General features: G+C 39.9%; 1 protein-coding gene across 3 annotated transcripts in view; it reads right to left on the reverse strand.

The window, feature by feature from the left end:
- RPS6KC1 (ribosomal protein S6 kinase C1) overlaps nucleotides 1-14,951 on the reverse strand; it is an 89,155-nt gene extending 74,204 nt beyond the window's left edge. The window contains exons 1-3 of one of the 3 annotated variants that reach the window (XM_027641736.1): nucleotides 14,819-14,951; nucleotides 10,144-10,179; nucleotides 5,722-5,842 (exon numbers count right to left, since the gene is read on the reverse strand). In XM_027641736.1, the coding sequence (XP_027497537.1) occupies nucleotides 5,722-5,842; nucleotides 10,144-10,179; nucleotides 14,819-14,923 (262 nt within the window). In that variant the 5' untranslated portion in view covers nucleotides 14,924-14,951. Of the gene's footprint in view, nucleotides 1-5,721; nucleotides 5,843-9,160; nucleotides 9,246-10,143; nucleotides 10,180-14,818 lie in introns of those variants that run through there. The other 2 variants (XM_027641734.1, XM_027641735.1) reach the window with 2 other exon arrangements.
- Nucleotides 14,952-20,723: the final 5,772 nt, after the last annotated feature.

Genomic DNA, 20,723 nt, shown 5'->3' on the forward strand with positions numbered 1-20,723 from the left:
GTTCCATGCAGACAAGATCTCATCTCCTTCTGGATTCAAGAGGTAAACAGAGCCAGAAAGCAGCTCATTTACTAAAATGTATGAGCCTTCCTTTTTCCCTACCCAGCACCCAAAACATTCCAATTAGAAAAAACATACTTAAAAAACAATCCCACAGTTCACCTGAAGAGATTTGCTTCTCGGGAGAAAACCCTTGGATTGCTACCTTACATTCACATCCTTCACAATTGCACATAACTTATTTTAGCTTTTTATATCAACATCACTTTGTTGTTGAAATAGTTACAAGTTTACAAAAGAAGAAGGGCAGAGGTTAACAGTAATAATTGAAGGAGAATAGAGCAGATATTGGAACTGCTATACAGAGGGAAAAAAAGGACTGGGAAGACAAGTGCAAGAAACAGTATTGCTATAACAGCATGACCAGAAAAATAAGAACCACCTGTGACAGCTCTGTGGCATTAACCTTTGAAGAGGACAAAAGAAACATTGAATACAAAAGCAAAATTCATTTATACTTAGAGCAAGCAAAAAAATAATCCCAGAAGAAAGTATCAAAGCAGGATTCTTTCCAGAAATTCTTCAAGTAAATAGCTCCTGCCCATGCGGTACCAGAAAAAAGAAAATAAAACCAAAAAGACACACACATACTCACAAGATCACAAACAAAGCTTTTGGGGCTTATTTTTTCCATGAAAGAAAAGAAAAGACATCATTGGGCTAATTTTCAGCTTGATTGGTTCCGTACCTTGCTCACCCTGCCGTTTCAGCTGCACAAACATGATCAGCTGTACAAAAGAGTGAGCAACAAGCAAGCAGAAAGAAGGCAAAAGCAATGCTACCACACTGAGTGGCAAAACTGAAATCAGGCTTTATTAAACTGCTCATCAAACTTCCTATGTCTTCAGAGCAACACTGAGGGTGCACTAGGGCTCTTGGTTCATTCCATGCAAAATTGGACATCAAAGAAAAAAAAAAAGCTTCCCTCAGCAAAGCACAGCAGTATGGGCCAGTTAAATGAATCTACAAAATAACATGAACACTTATATGCAATACAAAATCAACCGTGAAGAAGTAAACATGCAACAATACCAGAAACAGATAACTTTAGCAAGAAAGTAATTCTGTTAGATATGTTTCCTCATTTACCAAGAATCTCTCCCTGTTCCAATTTATCATCAGACCCAATAAAAACTAATTTTTCTTATCCACATCTTCTCAGGACTCCCACTGGGCCCCAGATAGAACACACCAGGATCAGCACTGCCAGGCTAACCAGCGTGTGTTCCCCTATTGCCAGGCAGCTACAAACCTACAGGTATGAACAGAGCCTGCCTGGCCTTCACCAGCACCAAAGCACATGCTCTCTTCTTACTCAGCTGCTGTTTCATAGACTTTGCAGAAATATAATTACATTTGCAACCACCTTCACTCTCAGATTTAGCTGATATTAGCCACATGAGTAAGAGGTTCACCTTTCTGAGAGCACAATTACACAAGTCTTAGTTTCTTAGGAAGCTGAGCTAAAAAAGAAAATAAAAATATGTTTGAACAGAGCTGTTGAAACATCACTCACTGCCACATTTTCCAGCCCTGCAGCATCATGATACACCATCAGGACAACTACTTATAGAACTAGAGGACTTGGGGGAAGGAAGAGCATAATTCAGTACTGGTTCAGTTCACAGACCAGCTGCCATCTTGCTGGAAGTTTAATTCCCAGGCAAGATCTTAAGACACATGGACCTTGCAGCTCACCACTAACTGAACAAGACTGAAAACAAGTTTGTCAAAACCTCATAATCTACTAAGATTATATTTTTCCTCTAGTAGAAAAAAATACTAGGACTTTTCGAAAGACAAATGCTTTAAATTAAAATAAATCATGTGGCAGTTACTATGTGTAGAAGTGAGATTGAAGGAAAAATTTTATGCTGTAAAGGTAAAATTTTACGCTGTAAATTGAAAAATAATTCTTAAACTGAAGAGTCAGACAGTTCTGTTCCTTCCAGCTATGCACCAATCATACAAAATTCATTTTTACATTAACTCCACTTTCCTGTATTCTTCTGTGGCTCAGTTTCATTCAAATGTAGTGAGGTCTGTTTTGTTTAATTTCAAAGAGCTTTTTTATAAATAAATGCATTGAATATTTCTGTGGATTTCCTTCTCTCCCCATGCACACTGCAGTCACTTTTGTTCACTAAATACAATAGAAGAAGGATGTTTTTTAGAAAGGATTTCACTCAATTCTGTCCTTGCTTGCAAAGCTACTATAAAAACAGCTAATTTGCATTTATGGCACTTGAAAATTATTTAAGATATTAGAAGCCGATACCTTCTTCCATCTTGATTTTCTTTTTACCCCTCTCTCTCAAAAATTACATGTCAGTGGCAGTATTTGGTCCTGAAGCATCAAAAGGAAAATTTGTGCTTTCCAGACTGAGGTTTGGCCTCCAGGGGAGTTTCATACAGTTTCTCCATTACTCAAGGCAAAGAGCCAGCAAACACCGCTACAGGATGAGTAGATAGTGGCAGTATTACAGTGCTGTCACATAAAGTGGTGGAAAAAAGGCTGACTAAACAACCTCAGTTTGGCACTGTCCAAACAGGCAGGTTTGATTATTCCAAAGTAATAGTAAATAGCAAAAAAATCCTAACCGAACAACAGCAACAAAAAATCCCACAGTAAGAAGCATAACACACACAAAGAGGAGAAAATTAAAAAAATAAAAAATCATCACTCAACAAAAAAATAAAAAATAAAAATACAGAAAATCTCCAAAAAATGCTAGGGTGCCCAAAAGCTTATGCTGAAAGCATGCAAAAAACTGCCAAAAGCATATCAGACACTAAAACACTCTAAAATCATTACAAAGGGAAAAACATGAAAAAACATGATGCAATAGATGTATGCCAAAAAATGTGAAACACATGCTGGGTAATAAAATATACCAATGTGAGACACAGAGAAAACGTGGGAAAATAAGTTCTAGATGCATGCTTAACACTGCTAAAATATGTTACACACAAAAAACCTGCAAAAATCAGCACTAGATACATGTCAAAACACACCAAACACTGCTTGGTTGCTAAAATGTGCGACACACATCAAAACATACGAAAACATGTATGACAATAACAACGAAAACAGGCACAACACATTGAAAATGTGCAAATATATACAAAAGGATGCACTAGATGTGTGCCAAAAAATGCCAAATGTGCTGAACACTAAAAATGCTAAAAAAATATGGGAAGAAATCACAAAAAAGCATGTGGTAACAGGAGGCAAAAAAAAAAAAAAAAAGCCAACCCCAACGCTGAAGCGTGCTGTACATTTCAAACATATTATAAACAAAATGACAATGGAAAACAACACTGCAGCAATGCCTGAGAAACCAAAAGCATTCAAAAAAAAGGTGCAAAAACCTAAGGGGGGGGACAGAAAAGGAGCACATGGGAAATTGAAATTCATGCCAAAAGATGCCAAACATGCTGGACCCTCAGAACACCACCACAGTCAAGCCAAATATGCAGTGACAACGCTGTAAGAACCAAAACCCACACCAAAAAATCATGCAACACCCAGACCAGAAACTTTGCTGAAAATACAGTACATGGTAGAGGCATTCAAAAAAATGTCAAACAGGCTGGACACTAAACAGCACAAAAGGTGCAGAGAAAAGCCATAAACACAGACTGAATGCTAATTTAAAAAAAAAAAAACAAAAAACAAACACACCACCACACTAAACCAACTTGTAAACAACATGAAGAGGCCTTAACCCAAAAGCCTACCCAAAAACATCTTAGAAACTGAAAACCTTGCCAAAAAACACTTTAAAAAAAAAGGGAGCATGTGGTAGACTCATGTAAAAAAAAAAAAAAAAATGCCAAACAGATGTCCAAAGATTAAAAACCCATTAAAATGCCCATGACAAAAGGCACATGGCAAATGCATGTTAAAAAAACCACTAAATATACCGGACACACAAAAAAGTCCCACCGTATAACTTAAAAATGCACTGAAAAATCACACAGTACATGTATGCTAAAAAAACCACCAAAGAAAAATCCAGGACAGAAATAACATCATAGCCATGCCCTAGGAACCAAGCCACACCTAAAAACACCCCCCAAAAACCTCAAAACCCAACAAACTATAAAGGATCACCAAACCCATTCTACAGAATTTGAAATGCCTCAAAAACGCTTGCAAAGCACACAGTAGATGTAAGCCAAAAAAAAAATGTCAAACATGCTGGACTTGTTAAAAAATTCTGAAAAATGCTTAAAAACCTGCAGTATATGCATGAAAAAAAGCTACACCTAAGAAATGCTGGACAAAAAAAAAAAAATCAAAAAATCCCACATAAAAATGCTGCAGAGATGCATTAGGAACCAAAAACCATGCCAAAAAAAAGCACAAAATTTACACCAAGAATCTCAACAAAGAGAGTACATGGTAGATGTTTGCCAAAAAACCACCAAATATGGTAGATGCTTAAAAATATGCAAAAAGAAAAAAGAAAAAAAAAAAGGCAAAAAACCAACAAAAACAACAACAACAACAAACACCACAACCACCACAGGCCGGGTGCTTAAAAAAAAACAAAACAGACTAAAACAACTTATAAGTACCATGGAAATGCTACAGCAACCCCAAAAGCACTTTAGAAACCAAAAAGGTCACCCAAAACCAAACCAAACACAATATGATAGATGCATGTAAAGAAATGTCAAACACTTACTGGACACCATAAATTAAGAAGAAAAAACAACTTTTAAATGCCTGGGGGAAAAGGCTGGAAAGCAGGCAGTAGATGCACACCAACAAGCACAAAACCCATTCCAGACAGTAGTAACACCTTAGAAACGCTTCAGAAACACTCACGAAGCATTCAGTAGGTGCATCAAAAGAGATGCCAAATATGCTGAATACATCAAAAAAAGCGTTGAAAAATGCTTAAAAACCCAATGGATGTTGTGTGATATATATGTACAAAAAAAAAAAAAAAAAACCAGCAGCAGTTTGTGCTGAACACAAAGAACACACACTAAAAAAGTTTCTTTTATAAACACAGCACTGCTGAAAAAAATGTGGTAAGGTGGAATTCTGTATGGAGTCACACCACTTCACTGGAAATCCACACATAGCTCATTCATGAGAACATATACCTCAGGATTAAGTTAAGACCTGTAAGATCTAATTCCTTTTTGTCACTTGTTTCTCCTGTAGAGTCACAATCCACAGGTTTTGGTGAAATATTTAACTGGTATATGTAAAACTGATCTCAAAAGCCTATTTAGATAAAACTGACAATTGCACTCCAGTTCCTAAAATAAAAATCTTTTTCTGTAACAAGGACTTGATACTTTACTGTAACACATCACTAAAAATCAGACAGCTCATATATGAAGAACTTTGTTCGTTGTTCAAGTGCTGTTCACAGAGCTAATACAGATTTTATTCTCCTGAAAACAGGGAATGTAGGTTGTAAAGATACCTTGGCTACTATGTCTAACATGGAGGCAAGAACACAAATATTCCTGTTACAAAAATAAATAAAAGTATCAAGTTATGATATCAACACACCTACAAGTAAGTTGGGTAGCAAAAGCACATGGAAAATTTCCCATCCAGCTGCAAAACAAGATGTATTTATAGATACTGAGTCATCAAAGAATTTCAGCAGGTCAGGGAGAAATTATGCTTACCAAATACTATTGCTTTGGCAAAAGGTGGAAAGAGCTCTGTATGCCTGCATAGGTTTTTATGGATTTGCCAGAGATCTTTGTGCAGTTTCTTAAAGTCACTGTATCTCTTCCAAACGACTATCTGAAGCAGAGAAAGGGGAGAGAAGTATTAGTAAGGTTCATTGTTCCCACTGCATCACACCACAAATATACCTATTTAATCATAGCACAGCACCAACTTGAGCAAATTTGTTTAACAAACACATACAATCTGAATTGTCAACTGTAACAGGCATAAAAAAATGGTCATTATCTGTCCCCAACCCGCATTTTAGCAACAACACTACAGTGCATAGAAAAAACATTAAGTAAAAGTTGAAAGAAAGAAACAAGAGAGGCCAAAGGCAGCACTGCTTCGGTCACACTGAGATCCAGATCTACATAGGGAACCAGTAAGAGAGGAAAAAATGCTCAAAAGGAGTGTTGCACTATCCGACATTCAACAGCATGCTGTGCTTGGCGCAGCTGCAGGTGGGGGGAAGAGACACAACAACAAAAGAGGAAACAAGTGAAGAGAAATCAATACCAGTAAGGGATTCTTAAGGACAGCACATTAAGCACCCAGGACTAAAAAACAGCTCTTAAATTGCGTGTGTAAAATGTAGATGTAAATGCAAGCCCCCCTTTTAAACGGTTTATTAGTAGTAACACTGATCAAAAAAGAATATATTCCTTTTGTAATCTGGACAAAATCTCCAACTTTAGGAATGTAAAGACAGCATTAGTTCATTATACCAGGTTTTCCTGATCTATCCTTACCTGGTAGTCATCTCCCAGTCAGGTATCTACCTTATCATTCTTCCATCCCATTCTTTCTATTCTTTCCATTCGAGGAAGGAGAACCCAATAGGAAAATCAAGCCAAGGAAGGAACTAAACAATAAAATTTATGCTTGACTGCTAACCGGTTTGCTATCAGGATGAAAAAAAAATTAACAAAGATATTTTATATCTTGATCTTGTTTTTGGTAAGACTCACTAAGCCATCATAATAGACCTCAACAGTAATGTAAAGTAGAACAGAATAAAAAAATAAAAAAAAAAAAAAGAGAGAGAAACTGCAATGCATTCAGCAGTTGATTCCCCTGTTGCATCACTCAAATATCCCAATTAGCTTAATACAACTAACCACAATTTAAAATACTCCAAATATTTCTGAATGATTTCACAGGTTAACCTCTCATGAGCAATCATAATTGAAAAAGTACTTCTTTCAAGTAAATCAGAGTTAAAGCTAAATAAAACATTTAGATTTAGTGCATTTTTGTTGTTGTTTTGTTGGTGTTTTGGAAGGGGATTATTTTTAAACACTAAGATCAGAGGCCTTCCAAGTTTCAGCAGATGCAAGCCCTACCTACAGAACAATGCAGATATGAGGCAAGATGACTATTAACAGTGGATATGCAAAGTGTTAGTATGGCGACACTCTATCCACCTTATCAACTCAGCTATACTGAAACTAGCAGTTCTGATTCAGACTCACTAATTGGCACACATTTTCAGGACTTAATTATAACTGGTACTTAGGGAAGTTCAATAAACAGGGGAATCTCAAGAAGGCCTGCTAGTCATTTTGCTATCAGCAACAATAATTTTTCATTTATGTACTTCTATCTAATCCAATATCTAGAAAGTGGATGATTAGCACTTCTTGAGCAGTGTACGTATAGCAAGTAAAATTGCTTAAGATGGTGAATTCTTTAAACATTAAGTAACTGTATTGCCAATATTTGGGGACAACGTGAAAAGCTGCCAGAAAATAAAAGCATGAGATTCTGCTCTACTAAAAAAGCATCATTTTTCATGCTGCAAGCGATCACCCAAGAGTGAAGACAAAAAAAATAAATACCCATAAGTAACTTGCATAGCAAAAAGCAGTCACGGTCATCCTAAAACCTTTCACAAGCCCATGGAAAACATGCCTCCACACACATATGGTTCAGCAAAGTTAGCAGTTCCCACTCTAACACACTCATTAGAAAATAGATTTTGAGGAAGGACACATTGTACTTCGAGGTCCAACGAAGCACAGCAAGTATATCACAAAACATATGTTACACTTGTAACGCAATAAGGTGCTTGTCATGGCTAGAGCCAGTGGATCTCTATTAACTCATGCAACTCGTCTGTTCCACAATGAACAAGCCTTTCTCCTCCCTGATTAAAAAGGGGAAAAAACCCACAAGACTACCCTAGCTGCAATTGCCTTACATGCCATGTTGCCACCATCAGTCCCCAGAAACAAGGCTATTAAACTTCAGTATGCCAGCCTTTCTGTATCTAATAAGTCCTCACACAAAACTCCACGTTAATTTCTTTCATCCTTTTGAGAAGGAAGCCCTTACAAGGTTATCGTCCTTCCTGTCCCAACAACAGCAGGGATTCTATTGAATTGTAATTGGCTGCAGTGGGAGAGATGCTGTAGTAAAGGCTTGTGTCCCAAAGGGCAGTTAAAAGATGTGATGGAAAACTGGCAAGTAGAGCTGAGGTCAAAGCACACAGACTTATGTGCAGTTGTACATATGTAATGTATGTATTAACGTCACAGCAGTGACAGAGACTTCTGAATGAGGAGGCAGGCACAGCTGTGTGGTCCTCTCTGGGTGTGAGAAGGGAGTTGCATGAGACAGATCCTAAAGCAATTTCCAGTGGGAGCAGGTTAGGGGTATATTCTTTTTCTTTTGAAGGCTGCCCACAATTCTATTTTTATCACGAGGGGCCCATATAACAGAAAAGCTCCCAACTTATGGAGTGTTCTGACTAAAATTCACCCTTATGGCAACTACCATCTAGGATATTCCTTTTAATAACCCGTTATTTTCAGATGCTTGCTTATAACAGAATCACCCCACATGCTGCCACAAGCAGAATCATTAATTTGGTACAATGAAGGGTGGAAAAGGACAACCATCAACAAGTTCATAGCATACTTATGTCCTCTTATTGTCTAATGTGGGACTCTGCATGGCTCACCTACAGCCACAGATCAAAGCAACAACCAAAAGATATGGTTTTGCTACTGTGTCAAAACTCCTTAACACATATTCATGCAATACTCTAGCTGAAAGACACTTACAATATATTTTTCTGATGAATGGGCTCATCAACAGCTGCTATAAAGTGTTTTTTCTCACAAATGAAGATTTAGGTAATGGCAGAATGTGCTCAGGGACAGGTTCAATTCAGGAGTCTTCCTGGAAAAGGTGAACATCAAGCTACAAACTACAGTAATGAAGTTCTAAAACTAGATCCATGATCATCTCTGATTCTGATAGGTTATTGTAATCTTCTAGAGGTTAAAAAAAAAATGCAAAAAGCAGGAATGCTCATGCTTGTCTGATTCTCAAGATTTCAAAAAAGGATGCAAGAAAGGTGTGTTAGGTCTATTAGCCAATTCTCACCTCTGCCAAGCCACTAATCAATAACTCATGTTTGACCACACAGAGAGATGCAATGAATTCATTTATGAGCTCTTCTTTCATCATCTATGCAGGTTCTCCTCAACTGTAGTAAGAGACTGCACCACAAATCAAACATATGCATAAGTTACACAATGTCTGAAAAGCCATAAAGTTGTGCTTTTGAAGGAAGATTTTGCATAGTATAATAGTATCCATGTCAATTCATTACTCCAGAAAAAAAATCAAGGGGGGGGGGAAAAAGTTTCATAATCTAAAAAAAAAAAAAATAAAAAAATTCACAACCCACACACACGATGTACTTTTTTGTATCAATAAATGGCTTCTGTGACAGACTTTTGAGGCATTTAAGAGGCACAAGAATACTACAGATCCTTATTCATAGGCTTTTCAGAAGAGGTAAAGTGTAAGCAATTTTAAAGTTTTATCAAAGCATACCAGTGGAAAAATACTAAAGGAGACTCAGAGATATAGGCATAATGTATGACTTGCAGTCTAATCTCTCTCAACTACTCCTATGCTCCTCCGTTTTCCCTCTTCACTAATAGACAGTAATGGTGTAGGCTTTTCAGTGAAGTGGTTAAAGAGGAAAAAAGTACCTACAGCTGAGACCTAAGACTTGAATTGTGGACTGATCTCTAATTTTACCAGTAGGAGTTAAGTAACCATCAATTTGCCAATTCCAGCCCCGAGAAAAGAGCTTGCAAAGTTATCAAAGCAGTTTTGTCATCAAAAGACACTTTACTCCCTAAGACTTTGTTTCAAGCCACGATTCATCACTGAGGGATAAAATGCAACATGTTACAGCAGCTACTGTTTTCAACTATGAGAGCTGAAGACAAATGGAAAACATACGAAAACTGTTCGCTCAATTACAATGACAAAACACACAGAAACTGCTAAATTACATCAAAGATGTTTCAAAAGGTATACATAAAGACGTTTGCACAAGTTTAAACTGTTACCTCCTGGACATCCTCTGGATTTTTTCTTGACACAATCTGAAAAGCAAAACAAACAAACAAAAAATAAGCACTTGGATTTTCAGTTTTAAAGTTAAAGAGTAACACATAATGATTTGTTGCTGAAGAGAAAAATCTGGAAAAAGGCAAACAGCTGCATGTTCCTGCACACTCAGAAAAGTTTTTAGGTAGTTTTAGAGAAGTCTAATACCCAAATACAACATGGTGAGATATTTTAGCAGCAGAGTCGTGATCACAAAGCAAGATGTACATTCTAGGCAAAATGGCACAAAAGGCATCTCTCAAAACAAAGCCAGGTAGAGCACATTCTCAGTCATCTCTCCAGCCTCTTCCTATTAATTCTTAGTAGGGCCATATTACTCCCAATAAGCAGAGCTCGTTCAGGCTATAAAGCTTTTATAAAGCTACATAAGCTGCACACCACCTCGCTCTAAATGTGAGGTTTTTCATTTACTAAGACAGTATTTCCACTTTACTTACAACCATCAGTGCGCAGACAGAGCCATCTGACTCTACCCTTGCGTATTTGTTTCTCCTTAAATACTCTTTGCCTAATTAATTATAAACGACTTTGTCCAGGGGAAGATTGCAGTAAAAGCGAGGCTTGGCTGCACACCATAAAGATGCCTCTATTTTGTCAGGGGTTTTTTTTCTTTAAATAAATATTGATTGCAAAAGCCTTTGTAATCCAAGTTTTGAACTGGTCTTATAAACAGCAGTAAGAGCATATCCACACAAACATACAAACCAAATAGAGACATCTTTAATTCATAACTGCAATTATCTTGTGCATGTCAGTATATCCTTCATTATAAGAGCCAAAGCTGTTTAACAAAATAATTAGTCTATTGTTAGCTAAAGCAAAATAGGGCATTCTCAATCCAGCTGGGACTATTTTCACAGTGGCACACCCCAGAATAATTGATGCTGTGAACAGGTGATGCGTGTAGGCAAGCACAAGGAGTCCACACTACTTGCACCCCAGAGACTCACACTCCATCCCACTGTACCACAAGCACCAGGCAGCTGTTGCTCTGAGATGGAAGTCACTGAATCTACACTTTCCTCTTGATATGTGACAGTAACATACCCTTATATTCCCCACAAATTAGCTCTGTACCTCCCTTCCATTTTTCAAGAATCCTTGCCAAAGCCTCCCAGATTTCATACCATCAGTTTACTACACAACCCAGCCACTGTCATCTTTCACACATTGTGGAGGACACAAAACAGAAAATAGAAGTGTTACCTTTTCTAGCTATCCTCCAAAAGACCTGAAACATTTTCCTTCACAAGTCTAAGTTCTTTCTCTCACCTCAGCACATCAAAGTCCTCTTCTTCCAGCGTAGTCTATCTTTTGATAAAACCTTTCTCAACTTTTCCTCACTCTTGAGTAATCTAACATTTGGCAACTTTACCAAATTTTAACCTTGGTGGCTGTTGCTCTTTCATTGACTACCAGGCAGTTTATAAGTATAATTGGTGAAATATTTCTAACCTTCTTTTCTAATAGCTGGCGTACCTTGATATAAGGAGCCTGTAGAGCTGGGGGATGAAAATATCACAGGCATGGCTACACATCACAGAAGAACACCAAAGGGCAGACACCAACTGCTTTGCTTTGCAGTTCACCTTTAGTTAAAGCCTTGCAACAGTTTTGGCAGCAAGGTAAGTTACCAGATGGGCAGAAGGAAACCCAGAGAGATGAGTAATTACCCAGCCAGTTAGTAAGAATCTGGAATAAAACCCAGAGGCCCTGTTTCACACTTGCTCTAATGTTACATTGCCTTCTATATCTACCAGCCATGCCAACTTTAAGTCAGTATGCAATAATTTATGTGTTGTCCTACTTTGTTCTTCACGTCCTTTCCTGAAGGTCAATCATCTCAGAAGAGGTCTGCCCCTTCCATCCAACCTATAATCAACCTAGAGACTTGGTAAAGACGACCCAATCCCCCAAATTTTCCATGTAGTTTTTTAATCCTTCCACGCAGATCAATGCAGTCAGCTCCTTCCACAAATCCTTAATGCAAGCAACTTTAACCTATTTTTAAAAATATCACTAGGATACCCACCAATGAGCTAAGCAATGCACAATTACTGCATTAGGCTCTGAAAACAGATATCCTACAAGAATACTAACCATTGAGCAAAGTATTTCAGATCATACCATTCCTTGTCTGACCTGCAGATATCCAACATAACTCATTAGAATTTTAATTATCATTAATAATTGTAATCTTCCAAATCAGCTGAACTTTTATTAGTGGCCTACATTTTCAGATATCATCAAAGAATACTCCTCATATCACAACCTGCTAATATCTCTTTCTCTTCCTTAGCCTTTGAAAATGGATATTAAAAAGCCAATATTCATTTAATCTTGTCTGCATTTCCAATTATTTCACAGTTTACAAGTAAATAAAATATATATTCTCTGCTAAACAAACAAACCCCTCAAGAACAAGCTGCAATAAGGACAGACCTCCTTAGCACTCAGAAGAGACTGCATGGGTAGTTATGCTGTGGGTCAGGTGTTTAGGGACATGCTAAACAAGTGCTTTCTCATCCATGATTATTTATCTATCATTGCATTGAAACACAAAATTCCTGTAACTTCACTTGACAAAAGATTCACTCATATACCACACTAAGTAACTACAAATCTCCACTAACATGTACTGACTACCCTAGATCTCAGTCAGAATGATCTTCAATACAACTGGAAGATCCACCTCACTTTTTTCCTGGTGGTCCCCTAAAGTTGCTGAGCATCAGATAAGCAAATACAGCTGGAGTGCTGTGATATCAAGCATGGAGCCAGATCACTGCAGGAACAGGAGGGAGGAATAGGAGAAAAGAAAAAGAGAGGGTACCTGGTATGTACATTTAATTATTTTAAAATCATTTTACTCTGCATCTAACTCCCCAAATCCTCACTTGAAGTAATACATAACAGATTACCAGATAGTGCCCTACTGAAACAAAAGTTATTTATACTTCTACATTTGTGAATCCAAACCATCTTTTGCTGCATAAAAGCAAAATAATTTTTCACTTTGAGGATTTTAGCTATCAAAATACCATAAAGAACTAATGATCTCTGGTCAGCTCAGTTTAATTTGGACAGCTCACAGCCTGATCAGTGCCTTGCTCTGTACTAAATCACACGCAGTCAGTGCACCACCTGATTCTGCACTGCCTCACTTGGAAAAGCACCAGAGTATCCACAACTTATGGGACAAGGAGAGAGAGTGACACCCCTAACTAGTTAGCCACAACTTGTTTTTTAACAATTTCACAGAAACCAAAATATCACTGAGAATTTTAACTGGCTTTAGTCAATAAAAACAGTCATCAGAGTAAAATAAGCAGAAGTCTTGGCTCATTACTATTAGTCCCTAATGCACATACAGATTTAGCCCATCATGAGCTACTATATAAAGATGTGATGGCACTGTTTTCCTCCTTGCCTCTATCTCAAGAAAGGTTTTTTAAATTAAAACATCATAGGGGAAAACAACTCTTTTTTTTTTCTCTTAAAAAAATACTACGTTTTATTGGACCAAAAAGAATGTTTTAAACATGTCACATATTCATGTTTGGGGGATATGAATATATATATTTGACCAGAAAAAAAAATTGTAAAATATTTTTAATTTCACAAGTCATACACAATTATCACAGTCTAACAACCTGAGCACTAGAATATATATACATACATAGAATGCTGTATACTTTGAATTAAGGGAAGGATGAATATAAGCATATATTGCTCTAACAAGGAGGATGTCTATTAGCTGCAGTAACTACAAGATCATAGGTCATTTAAATAAACTCTGTGATGCTTTCTGATGCTCTCAGTATATCCCACCGTACCTGTGAGCTGAACTCCCACTCCTCTTGCGCCTACTTCCATATATTTACTTAGTCTCCTTCCTCTTTTTGGCTTAAATAGGAAAGCGGAGGAGAAAAGAAAGCAAGGAATTTCCCTAGGGGAAGAGACGGAGCTTTCAGCAAAGCTACCACACCAGCTCTCCCAATAGCCAGTTATCTGCAACAGCTTTCCTTCTTCCCTACTAGGCCTCTCTGATTTACCCAGACCCCTCCTGCCCAAAGGGGGGTGGACCCTCCCAGGCGCACACCGCCTAAACATCCAGCCCAAGCAGCTCCGCGCTGCCAGCGTTGGCGTGCTGAGCCCACGGGCTCTGCTCCCGAGCCGAGTGCGCTGCGGGGCCGGCAGGAAGGCTGGGCAATCCCACTGCAACCTATCCAAGGGATCTGGGGCAGAAGAAGGGGGGCGGAAAAGAAGGAGCTGGTTGGTTTTAAGCTACTCTCGCACGCCCTGCACCAGACAGCAAGGAAACTGAGAGTCAATGGCAAAGCGCGTTTGAGGCCATTACAACGCCGTGTTTGAAGCTACAAGTTTGCAGGAGGCGACAGAGGCTCGGCTCGGGAGGGGTGCCGTGTCCCACCTTCCCTCCCTCCCTCCCTCCCACCCACCCGTGTCCCCGACAGCAGCTTCCACGTCGCGACCAGGCGCGTCAGGATTCCCCACGGGCGCTATTCCGCACACAGCGGCGGCTTTAAAAGACCAAGCACCAGGCAGGCCGGGGACCTGCGGGGGCGAGGGGCCGGGCAGCGGCCGCTGACTCACCCGCGCCGTGACTTTGTAGACGGTGTGCCCGCGGGGGTGCCGCCGCGGCTCGGTCACCGTGTAGAAGCGGGCCAGGTCCCCGCCGCGCTCCCGCGGGCTCAGCATCCTCCTCCCGCCGCTGCCCCCGCCGGGCCCGGCCCAGGCGGAAGCGGCGCCCGGGAACGCCCCGCCCCGCCCGGGCGGTGCCGGGGGCCCGGCCCGGGGAGCCCCGCCCGGACGGGAAGGGATGAGCTGGGTACCCCCGGTTCCTGACAGGCAGGGCGGACGTGGCCGCCTTTCCCCGAGGCTGACAGTCCGCACCGCACGGATGAGGCCGAGGTGTCACGGCCCAGTCGTGGCAGGCACGGCCCGGCGGCAGCGCAGATTCCAGGTGTTCTGCCGTGGGGATTTACACTTGGCAGGGGCTGAATGCCGAGCCCCTTCCTAACACAGGCGCCCCGTGGCCTCTACAAATCCGAGATGAGACCGTCCACCAACACAGCTGGTGCGCCGCTCCCAGCGCTCGTCGTGGGCTATTTTGAGATATGCTGCCCTAAATCCATAGGCCTATAAAGCAGAAATGACTCACGGATTTTAAGGAGGAATGCTACCAGAAAGGCAAGTTTCATGGTTACTGAATCACCACATTTTTTGTGTTGCGTCTTCTCCAGGTTCTTTAAGCTGTGCCTGGACTTCTGCCTGCAGATAGGCCCTCATGTGCACACCCGTCTGCAGAACACTTCACCATGAGGAAACCCTTCAGCATTTGAGGTGCATTCCTTCAGTTCTAAGGAGCACAACTTTGTATTGCAAGATGTTCTCCTTTCGTAAGATTACCTTTGATTTCTTGTCTGTAGTAGGATCTGTACCAATGTAGATCTCACACTTCAGATTATATAAACTGTTAAGATTATTCTTTTCATCACTGTGTTTTCATTCATTTAATTGAAGATGTTAAAAAATCAGCTTTTCATTACCAGGTTATTAATATCTCTGATCTCATGCAGCTGTTTGTTTTGCCAATCTGTTTTGACTCAGGAATGAGGGTGGATTTAAGGAACACAGACACCAGCTTTAAAGAATAAGTGTATAACTTTACTATAGTGCAAAACAGTAAAGAATTACAAAAGAAACAGTGGCTTATGAAAGGATACACTTAGCAATGCATCTAACCATTACTACAAAGAAAATTTTACAGTGATTAAGAGAGAGATACATCACCAGTTACCCTATAATACTTTACCATCATCCAGATCGCACTTCAGCTGGGGAGGCCCCGATCACAGGCAAAGGTCTGGAGAATGTCTTTCCGGTAACTGGGAAATCCTACGTGCGTCCACTTGCAGGGGAGGCCTCCATCTTTGCTGTGAGAGGGTCCAGCTTATGTAGTGTTAAACAAGCTTACATCACTCAGTTTGTGCAGAAAACAATCTGGCTTTATTCTCTCCTTAGTTTTCCCCTGTAGCCTGGCGAGGGCCCAGGGCAAAATCAGGGAATCAGTTTGGACCAACTACTGTCAAATGCTCCATGGCCTTGACTAGTCTCTAAATGCAGAACTATGGCTACATTTATATCTCAGATATGAACCAGCTGCGACCATGGAGGCCTACTGCTTTCATGGCCTTGACTGGAAAAAAAGGCACATTTATAACCATACAGACCTTACTAATTATTAATACTATGCTGTGCTAACAAACATAAATGTCTACTCTTAAAGCATTATTAAGGATTATATAGCATCTTGGTTAATAAGAAGATATATGGCTAAATACAATACTAGGCTAAATATAATATCAGGTTGGAAAGTTCAGCTATGGATGGAGTCCAGTTCAGGGGTACCCCCAGCATTACAGTCTTTGACTTAAAGAAAATACTTAGTTGCATGTCTTTGTAAAAGATGAGAGTTTTGATCTGAACCTCATAGTATGCAAGTGTCTTTCCTTTGAGGATGACTGAGCTGCATTGTGAATCTTTTCAACATTCCAAATTATTACTAGGTAAATGAAAGGTCGTCTTCTATAACGACATTCATTTTCTGAGTTCCAGACCAGATTCACTTCTACAGATCTGGAAGCACAAGCTCACCAATGAGTCTTTCTAAGCAGCTTCAGTGTGATGCTGTTTGGAAGTACTGCCACTGTTTCACCTCAATCTTTATTCCTAGTGAGTTCACTGCCCTCACTCAATTCATATCTCAGTACAATGGAAATAGGTTCTGCAAACACACAGAGTCAGGGAGACAGGCATGAGTGGACAGGCCATTCCCCTCCCAGTGCTAGTCTGACACAAAACAGTTGATTTGACAATCCTGGAGAGCCCAGCAAAGTCACATCAGAGGAGCTCCACATTGACATGTTCTAGCATCCACACACAGCTGCTTCTTTGAAAGGTGCTCTCCTAGAGAAAGGTCATTTTCTGTGGGAGAACAAAATGACTCTTCCTAACATGTCATAGGACAGAAATAGTCCAAATGGGAGTTTTACAGCATCCTGACTCTCTCTTTTTTAATTACTTTGAAATTGCCAGCTACCAAGTTATTAGAAAGATTCTTCATCCTTTTTATCTCTAAAAATTGCTTGATAGGTCTACTTTATTTTGCATGAGGAACATTTTCCTAAGGAAGGGGGAAGAAAGAGAACATTGATTGTCAGCAGCTCACTTGCCACTCCCAGTCTTCTGAGAGAGGAAGAGCATCTTTTACATCTTTCGGCAAGGTGTCAGCACACAGAACTTCATGGAAGTTATATGTTATCAAAAGGAGTACCTCTGAGATAATTTGGTCTTGATCATCATTCTTTGAAAGCAAGTTTCTAATTCAAAAAGTTAAAAGATACACATCAAACTCCATTTGATAGTGACTGTTTTCTTATACCAATGATGATGCAGTTGAAGTTTCATTGAAAGAGACTTCACAGGAAGAGATCTTCTGTTTGGAGTAATTTTAATGTACAAGTGAGGTGACCTAATCTGAGGATGTGAAATGAAGGGGTTGAACAGAATGACCTCAAGAATACTTTTTAATTTTCATCTTCTCTATCTATAGGAACTTGCAGCTACAGATGTAGTGGCGTCATATCCAAAAACAAACAGCTGGTTGAAAATGCACTTGCTCAAGTAAGGAAGGAGCATTTTCAAGCACAACGTACTAATTGATACCATATGAAGGTATCAATTACCTTGTGGAACCTTCTAGTGTAATAACATGATTAGACAACCAGTTCTGATAAAAATTTGCTTATGAAACCACGCTTGCTCGTAATGCCTCATAAGATACGGCAGTTGTGAGGTTTTAATGGTATAAACAGAAATCAATGGGACTGAAACCATCATTGACAAATCCCTGCTGAATTATATAATAGATCTCATTTAAATTTCAATAGCCAACTGATGCATCCTCTGAGAAAAAAATTCCATCCTGAAATGCTGTCTAACTCAAAAGTTAGCAATTCTGTGGGAGTAGGAAGGGAGAAGAAGTGGGAGTGAAAAACAAGACAGAGAACAGTATATTGCAACTGTGTAAGTTCATGGCTGAATGAAGAAGGGCAATAAAAATTAACAGAGATCTTCATGCAGAACAATAGAGTAGTCTGAAATTTTTCAGCGTGGAAGAAGGAATAATGTGAGGGGACATGGTCGTGCGCTGTGAAATCATACGTGGCGTGGAGAAGGTGGATGGGGATGGACTGTTCAGGCTCTCTTAACACAAGAACTCGAGGCCAGTGAAGCTGGTATGAATGAGGTCATAAAATTAATAATAATAAAACAGACCTGCAGGACTCTTGTCAAAGGATGTTCCTGATGCAGAAAGTTTGCAAATTCAAGTCCCTGGGGGAGAGAGTCACTGAGTAACTAAAGAGACAAACATATCAGGCTTAGGAAATGTACTGAGCTGAAAACAGCTAGAGACAGGGAGAGTGTTCATTTGAAGTTTGCCCAGCCCCGGCACATTTCTAGGCATCTGCTGCTAACTGCATTTGGAAAACAGGCAACTGAGCTCAGTGGACCATTGATCTGAACCACTGTGGCTGTTCTTATGTGCAGTGTAATCAATCAAAGCATCCCTCGGTGAGTCAGTAGCATCCATTCACTAGAGAGTTTCAGAAGCTCAAATGACTCATAAAATAATTTGGCTTCTACTTACAAATCAGAATTTGAAGATACCTAATTTTGAAAAATATCTTTTCACATGGTATAGCCAACCAAGATACACAAAATAATAATTAGAGGAGAGTAATCCACAATTAAGTGTTCCTGGCTTATTAAGACTTTCCTAGGTCAAGGCAAGAAAATAAAATCTCTCATCAAAATCAGAAAAGAAAATCTCTCATCACTCAGATGAGAGACAATTTGCATCATATTAATAAGTTAATTTTTTTCTTATCTAATATTTTGTCTGTTACACAATTAACTTTCATGCTTATCAGCATATCTTCCTTTTCATTAAGGCTTTCCTTAAAAAACCCCAAAGCTTCAGTCCTTCACTACTGACACTTCGCTACTGGTATTGCTACTATGTAAAAACTTTTGAAGTGACAGAGAAACTTGAGTGACTTGTGCAGCTCAAAATACAGAAAATAACTCCATTCTATGTGAAGTCTTCCCCTAAAAATAACAGCAGTTGTTGTTGTTCCTATAGCTATGGCTCACTGTCTTTTTTCTTAGAAATATATCTAATACATAAGAATAATTCAAAAATGCAGGAAAGAACAAACAACAAAAATAAGTAGGTCTTGAAAATACAGTTGGGAGATCTTTGACTACCTCTGTATTATGTGACTAGTAGCTCTGCTCTCTTATTACATTGTAAAGAAAGTAACAGAAAATGGATGGGTATTTTTACGTTTTGGCAGTAAGTAACTTGTGTCCAAGAAATGGAAAACCTAAAGTGGATTTGACAAATTGTCTAAGTAGCATGTTCTTAACATCACTACATTATTCCTGTTCCAGTCTTCCCTACCACTTCTGGAAAAACATCAAATGTTATTTAAAGTCACTTTTATGACACAAATAAAAGGAATGCAGAAAAACAGTATTTTACTTGATTACAGTTCCTGCGCAGCATCTGCACTATTCAGCACTGTAATTTTTCATGTGTTGTACTACGTTTCCTTACAGTAAACAGAGCCAGCGTTTACTCTGTCCTCAGAAGACCTCAAGAAAGCATTTTAACGACTTATTCAAGCAACATCGACAGACACAGAGAATTGTTTATGCAGCTGGTAAGCAGCGGTGTGTCTTTCCGTGGTGTCTGCAGGGCAGGCAGGTCTCCTCGGCAGAGCACCTTCAGGTGCATTTTAAAACGTGAGAACGTTAAAATACTATCTCAGGTGAGTGGGTTTTGGTTTCTTTTCTGCAAACAGTGAGCAAGGTGCTGCTGCCCTGACACAGCACCTCCAAACATACGGCTGCTCTTCCTTAAGTCCCTTTGACCCTACAGGAACACACGGTGATCCCAGGGAGAAGACTGCCTATTGAAACTATCAGAGAATCACAGAATATGCTGAGTTGGAAGGGACCCACAAGGATCATCGAGTCCAACCCTTAGCCCTGCACAGGAGCATTCCCAAAAGTCACACCAAATGCCTGACAGTACCGCCGAGACGCTTCTTGAACTCCGTCAGGTTTACTGCTGTGACCACTTCCCTGGGGAGCCTGTTCCAGCGCCCAACCACCCTCTGGGTGAAGATACCACTGCACGATCACAGTTTTACGTCCATTTAAATGCTTCAAAAGCCTTTAGTCGAGCTGCCTACGTGGCGATTTTGCTGCGCTCTGGAGCGGGCCCTGCCGCGGAGCGGCACCGAGAGCAGAGCGCGGGCTCCGGGGCTGGGATGGCTGCCGGGCCTCGGCGTCGGCTTCCCGGACCAGACATGGCCGCGGGCCCGGCCCTCGGACTACAAGTCCCAGGAGCGAGCGGGAGGGCGCG

Source organism: Corapipo altera, unplaced genomic scaffold (assembly GCF_003945725.1).
Source record: "Corapipo altera isolate COAL_440 unplaced genomic scaffold, ASM394572v1 48b, whole genome shotgun sequence".
Classification (NCBI taxonomy): domain Eukaryota; kingdom Metazoa; phylum Chordata; class Aves; order Passeriformes; family Pipridae; genus Corapipo; species Corapipo altera.